Source organism: Elephantulus edwardii, unplaced genomic scaffold, assembly GCF_000299155.1.
Source record: "Elephantulus edwardii isolate Elephantulus edwardi_28Jun2011 unplaced genomic scaffold, EleEdw1.0 scaffold00001, whole genome shotgun sequence".
Taxonomy (NCBI): Eukaryota; Metazoa; Chordata; class Mammalia; order Macroscelidea; family Macroscelididae; genus Elephantulus; species Elephantulus edwardii.
Window position 1 is genome coordinate 22,126,945 of NW_006399751.1, and position 7,422 is coordinate 22,134,366.

The 7,422-nt window shown below is 40.7% G+C and overlaps 1 protein-coding gene across 2 annotated transcripts in view; it reads right to left on the minus strand.

Moving 5' to 3' along the window:
* The window catches only part of MYO1B (myosin IB), a 173,699-nt gene extending 166,557 nt beyond the window's left edge, over positions 1–7,142 (minus strand). For both annotated transcript variants that reach the window (XM_006878750.1, XM_006878749.1), the window contains exon 1: positions 7,008–7,142. In XM_006878750.1, coding sequence (XP_006878812.1) covers positions 7,008–7,142 — 135 coding nt within the window. The remainder of the gene's footprint in view (positions 1–7,007) is intronic.
* Positions 7,143–7,422: the final 280 nt, after the last annotated feature.

Consider the following 7,422-nt stretch of genomic DNA (forward strand, 5'->3'; position numbering starts at 1 on the left):
TATATTATAAATTAATACATTATAAATTAATATATGACAATTTCAAGTACTATTCAATTTCAAGTATCTGCATGAAGAAACAACTCTAACCTTAGTCAACACACACAATGTCAACTTTGAAAGTTATAAGCAGAAATTTTCCTATCACCAAAGATTTCAAGAGTCTATTTTGAACTCCCAAGTTATTATCCAAAATTATGGTCTTGAAAATTATTATTAAACTGCCTTAGATAGATTGTGCTCAAAAATTAGTCAAAACATTTTTTTTAAACCACTATTTTTCAGAGCTTTATCTAGCCTTTGGAATATTTTCTTTCCATTCAAAACACCAAAATCACAGACTTGAAAATACTGACAATTTGCTATGTTTCTTGTCTACGTTTTCGAGGGAGCATTGGTGGCCTAGTCTGTTGGGAACTGCACTGTTAACCCAAAAGGTAAGCCAAATTCACCAGCTGCTATAAAGGACAAGGATGGGCAATCTCTTTCTGTGTGATTTACTGGCTGGAAACCCAGTGGGGGGTCAGCTGTAACTCAGTACAGACCTGCCAACAATGAGTCTGAGTAGACTGAGTGCTGCTCAAAGTGAACTACTCATATGTGACCAAGTCACTGCACTTTATTCTAACAGTTCAGGGGCTGGGCAGCAGCATTAAATACTGTTCTTGTTCCCTTAACCCTTGTTTGTCTAGGTTCTCTTGGTAAAAGCTCAGCCATTTAGAGAGAAAAGAACTCTCAAACTCCAATTCTAAAAGAGAAAAATTTAATCACATTAACAGTCTATAGCACCTCTTTATCATCTATTATTACTGCAAGAAAATGGGACTGGGTAGAGAGCGGGGACCAAGAAAAAGAACCAGGCCTTTTTGTAATGAATACCTGTATTGCATACTGTCTTGTTTTGCTTTAAGCATCTATCCCACTTTGATAAAGTCTTTAAAACTTCAATAATTTTCTTCTTTAAATTTGGAGAACGTCTGGAGAGCAGGAATACACAGAATTAGATATTGGCACTCCAGCTTCATCTACCAACAACTACAAGCACTAGGAAATAACTAAGCCTCGGCTGCCTCGCTGGCCGTGACTTCTGAAAATACACAGGACTGTTCAATATGCCGGCAGGACAGTTCATGCTAATCAGTCACACACTTCCACAGCAGAAGACACACTGTTAAGAAGTTTAAAACTGCACCATGTAGGATATCCTGCTTTCTTCTAAGCCATGGACAGACTCCTGACCCATAGATACAGAGAAGTATGTGATTCTCTCAGCTACGAAGTCTGCAGTGATTTATTGCACAGGAAGAGAAAACAAATGCAGAATGTAGGCAAAATTCCCCGAAATATATATTACAGTCACATGGGCAGAACGTTCACGTGAATAAGTTAAAAAGGGATCTCTGAAACTTCATGTTAAAATATATATTATATATATAATAAAAAATATATATAAAATCTAGTATTATTTTTCTTTATTTTGCAATATTTTACACAAAATAAGTAGTACTTACAGTTGAGTATACTTCATAAAAAAGCACTTGATCTCACCCTTATGGGAATTCTAATTTTAAAACTAATCTCTAGAAAGACGTATCAAGACCATTCTTACTCAATTTGAGAAACAGTAACTCTGAGAACTACAATTAGTTGAGCATATAATCCTAAAACCAGCCTAATTGGGACCTCTATATCTGGATGACGCCCAGCCAGACAATTCAGATAGAAAACAAACTATATTTATTTGTCAGCACCAAAAATACTCGTCTGAGAACAGACACCTTAGTCCTTCCCTGTCCAGATTTTCTCTGGCCCTTGTTTTTGCCTAAATTGCCATTTTCCTGTTCCTGAACAGAACCACAGTCCTGACCTGTCACCCTAAAAACAGACTCATGTCTGGCTGGATCTCAGCTCTGCCATCTTCTACGTGACAATAAAAGTTCACATGAAACCCTGCCACCATCCCAGCTGGCCTGAGGGGCCGGAAGAGGGTCTGACAAAGGAAAAAAACCCACAGAGGAGCGGCACTGGGGAATGTCATGGCGAGTGAGCATTTCCCAGCCGCTGACCAAGCTCCAACCCCTAGAGACCACTCCAGCAAACAGCATGGCCTGCAGCTGCTCCCGGCTGGAACACGCTGCCAAGACGGAGGAACAAAAGCAGAACAGCCTCTGGTCCTGAAGGTTACCTCAGAGCCCAACTTTTATGTCATCTCCCCTGGTCTTCCTCCAGCTCCAATGAGCAGCTCGAGGCCCTTACTACAACTCTCTCAATTCAATTCCCACTGCTACCCAGTCAGAACCAACTTACAGCTGACCCTCCGGCCAGTTTCCAAGGCTGCAGATTGCATGGAAGATTGCCCATGGCCCCACAGAGCCGGTGCTGGATTCAAACTGACAAAGAGGCCCAGCTCTCGGTGGACTAGGCTGCCAGAGCTCCCGCATCTCACTAGACAGACTCCATCAATATCTGGAGTCATTCCAGATCTAGAGACCGCTGTCAGGCCACAAACAGAGCAAACACTTTTCAGACAAATGTGTGAGCTCTCCTCAAAGTAAAAGGCCAATATTCTGGACTATGCCTCTTTCCCCAAGAAGGGGGTAGAAGAAGCATGCTAGATTCAAACAAATCCAACTCAAATGCATTTTACAGAAGGGAATAAAATGTTCAATTACTTTGGAAGCTAAGAGTTCAATAAAATTTCACTCAAGTGGATTGACTTCAACCATGCCTGAGGGCCTCCTGGATCTCTTCTCTGTCACCCCTTGGAATGTCTGAGATGTTTTAAATGTACCTGAATCCTAGGCCTCAAGTGGTAATAGCCTTCCAGTGTTGAAGGGCAAGGGGAACATCAATCCAGCCACCTCATTAGAGAGCCCTTTTCAAAACCTGTGAGGGGCTCATCTCTGGTGGCCTCCTCAGCATCCATCGCCTCTTTTCGTTTCATTCTAACAGACATATATGGTTGTATACTCACCCCGTCCCACAGACCTGAACTACCCTGGAAAAAGCTGATCCAACCCCAATCATAGGGGAAGAGATCATTAAGCCACCCATCCACTCCAGTCACCTGACCACCATCAATGGTCTGAGGCGAGTGCCTGACTCACAATGCCTACCCAGGCAGATGCTCAGGAATGTGACTGGAAAAGCTGGGCTAGAAGCAGCCAGTCTCCTCCTGAGGGGTGGTGTATGAAACGTATCCTGGAATACTGCGACTGCTTTGCCACCATGTAGTTTCAGAATGAAGATAACAGTCATGCAAGGCAGAGCAGAAGGGCACAAAAAATAAGGTCCTTGGTAACACCAATAAGCCAAAGAAACAAGTTAACTCTAAGAGTTAACTTCTTCTGGGCTTACAGGTACACAAGGGACTAAAATCCCCTTTTGTTGTTTAAACCAGAACAGGCTGGGTGACTGTTTCTTGCAACAAGAACAGCCCATATGCAAGTGGTACTCCAGACTAGCTCAAAAAATGTCAAGTTCAACAGAAGAGACCACCAGGGAGTCTCCTGCCACATTCAGCTGCCAGGGCAGTCCCAAGCGTTAGAACAGCTCTGTAGAGCTGAGGAATTCACATCCCAAAACAGCCAATGCCTCGTGAGAGCTGCCTGAAGGATGGAAGTGATTCTTGTTTCTACACATGCAGGGAGTTGATGAAGGAGGAGGCCCCCTGACTCAGAGCAGGCTCACACAGAAGGCTTCAGAGGCCTTGCACATAACCACAGTGCAAAGGTCTGGGCCCCCAGTCTGTTCGCACACTGGCCCTTATCAGTCAGGACTTCTAAATATACAAATGATTGTTCAATATGTTGGCATGATAGATCACCATCCACTTTCACCATGCAACAAAAAGCTATGAAATCCCAAAAAAAGAATTTTCAAAAAAAATTTTTTTACAAAAAAAATTTTTTTTAAAATAAAACTACTTAAACCGGGCAAGGAATTGATTTTCTGGGAAAGAATTTTTGAACAGGAAAACCAAGAAAATCAACTGTTATGTGCCACAGTAACTTAGTTTTGGGCCTCAAGTTCAACAATTCTGTAGCAATCTGTGAAATAAAGTAAACAAGGAGCACTGTTGGAATAAAAACCAGAACAGGGTGGAATTGCATGACGTGTGTGGGGTTTTGTTTTGTTCTTTTTCTTTTAAAAGCCACATGCTTGTCTTAATAATCATATAATAAAACCAAAACCCGCTCCTGTCAAACAGCTTTTGACGCACAAGAAGCCTACAAAACAGAGCCGAACTGTCCTACAGGGTTTCCAAGGCTGTAAATCTTTTTGGCAGCAGACTACCCCATCTTCTCTGAGGAAGTGGATCGTAGGTTCGAACCACCACGCTTTTTGATAGGGTCCCTCCAGGGTTCATTGAACCAGACAATGTTGTTGCCATGTACCTCTGGGTCCACAGTTTTGGCTGACCCTCCAACAGGTTTTCAGAGGCAGTTAATTGCACAAGAGGAGATTGACCATCTTTGTCCTGTGGAGCAGCTGCTGGACTGGAACCACGTGCCTTTGCGTTGGCAGCACAACTCCTTGGCACTAGTCACCAGAGCTCCCTGAACCATGTAATACAGAAGTCTAAAAGAGTAATCTTCCCCTGTCCCCACATTCCATCCCACTGTGGTACCCAAACATGCCTAACTATAAGGGGGGGGGGAACACCTCACAAATATAGATACATGTTCATAAAGTCACCACTCTTCACTTTAAAAAAAGAATTAAAATCATACTGTATACATTATTTTACAGCCTAGGGTTGTTTTCATTGCTGTTGTTGTTTAGTTTTGTTTTCACTTAAGAGACCCTTCAATCCTCCAGCACAACAGGTTTTAAAATTATAAAATGAAGACATACAACTCAGAGAAATAGTAGTTCTAAAGCTGATGGAAAATGTTAATTGATACGAGTATTTGGAAGCAAAACAGTTTTGCTTTTTTTGTTTTATAACTGAAAGGGCATGTCTAAAATAGTCTGATAAATAAAATTATGTAGGACTGAAGCCCCAGACATTTAGTCTGCTAAAGACTCATGAATGTTAACATTTGGCATTTGGTTAAAAAGGGACTGTTTTCTTTCCAGTAGTCACAACAAATCAGGTATTTGAATGCATGTAATGTTCTACTCTCCGTCTTCTTTTCAATTCATCTAACAGAGAATTGTACTCTCTGAGCCAAAAAGAAAAATGATCAGTTACGTTAGTTGAGATATAACTGAGTCCTCCTATCTTCATCTCAAAGGCCAATGGTTAAAGCCGGCCCTTTATTTGATTATCAGATTATACTTTGAATTAAGGCTGCAGCACTCTTCAACGTTCCCACCTGAAAACTGAACTACTGGACCAGAGGGGAAGCTGAAACCCTGCATCACTGCCAAGCCAAACAATACCACTGCTTCCTTTGAAAGAGCATTTAGTAGACTCTTTTTCCATTTGGATCAATGTTTAAAATAACTCTATCTCTGAATTTAATTACATCTCAGTTTAGCAGCCAGCAATAAATTTATTTTCCAAAAGCAGCAATCACATATATTACTGTCAACTTCCAACAATATAAATCAAGAAGGATGAACAGGTCAACACTTAGCTAATGATAAATGCTTCATCAAAAAATTAATTATCTGAAGTTATTCCTGAAACACAGCTGGCTACCCAGGAAGGACATGTGACCTAAATACAGTGTGGTATAAAATGTTTAAAGATACAATAATGTTCCTGAAAGCTGGTTCTACCTATATCAATCACAATCTTCTACTCTTCTTTGTATCAATTTCCTCCCCTGGCTTTCACATCAATAGACAGAAAAACATAAAGCATGTGCCAATAGCACAATTCTTCTTGAGACAGCGTTGGGAGGAGAAGTGTTAAAGAACTCAGACACAAGGTAAAACCTATTCAAACTATTTCTATTGTTATCTACCTTTTCCATCTCAGCCTCCGAAGCAAGGAATCACTGTCCCATTTTCTTCATTTAATGAACACACCTTTATTTCCACAAATGCAAATCCATGTGCTTTATGAAAATTTATGAAAAGCTGTATGTAAAAGTATGTATACTCATGTTATAAATACGCTTAAGGAACATGAAAGAGTCCTGGAGGTGCTGTAGTTCATTTGTGCAGCTCCACTAGCTCCTCTAAGACAGAAATATGGGCAGTCTCCTCCTTCAAAGATGGATAGCTTCAGAAACTTAATGGAGAGTCACCGTGGGTCAGAATCAACTCAGCAGCAGTAGATTTACTTCTTTAAAGTTCTAGGGAACTTGACAGTTAAAGAATTCTATGCATTTTTAAATAAAAACTTTTTATAACATAAAAATCTCCACTACTAATGTATTTGCTTATCTTCATTTTTACACATGACATGGCCATTCTCAAACCTCTAAAAACCAGACTCATATTTTCACCTGGTAATATACTCCTGACCCTAAAAACTACAAACGTCAAATGGGTTCATGTTCTTTTTGACAGTTCACTGCCTTGCATTTTAAACAATGGCTTATGAATAATTAATAAAAAAAATAAACAAGTCCATTGTCATCAAATCAATTCCAACTCACTGCCACCTTCCAGCAGGTTCTCACGGTTGTTAAATATTTACAGAAGGAGACTGTCCCCCATTCTCTATCAGAGGGGCTGGCTGGTGGTAAATTCAAATCACTGAATTTTATGTTAGTAGCCCCACATGTTACACCACCAGGGCTCCTTTCTCAATAATTAGATTTTGCTACTCTTATGAAGGCATCCAAGAAAATGTCTATGAACTTTGAAATTTCTTCTCTGCATATTCTTCAGAGGCAGAAACTAAAGATCTCTGCTTGCTTTAAGTATACCTCCAGCCCAGTGCATACTCATGCACAGCTGGCCCTTTAGATCAAACACTCAAAATGGTTTCTGAGGGTATAAACAAAAATCTGTGGGTTTTAATAAGAGAAGAGCTTGAAGAAGAAAATGGTCCAAAACACAAAGTCAACTATCAACACCACAGGTGACCTTCAGTGTATACTCACATATATTTCATTATGGTCAAAGCGCTGCTTGAGGTTGTTGATGAAGCTCTCCTCATTGAGAGGTTCTAAAAGAACCATATCTCCAACTCCAATCATATTGTCCAGAAGTGATGTTTTCACCTCCATTTTGGCCATAGTCTCCTCCTGAAGGAGAGAGAGGAAAAAAGGTCAATTTAAGTAAACAAAATGATTTCATGCTGTGTTCTTATCACCACTGGAGAAAGGAAACACTGGTAGTCCCAAGGTGGCCTTCACCTGCCTTATGAAATGTCATAACCTCCCGTCCCCATAAGCCAATGACGTGGCCACAGTTACTGCAAAGCAACCAGAAGCCCGTCTGCCAACTTGGCAACACAAATGAACCTCCCCTCAGGTCATTCTCCCAGGCAAATTCCACCTACAGAGAGAGGCATTT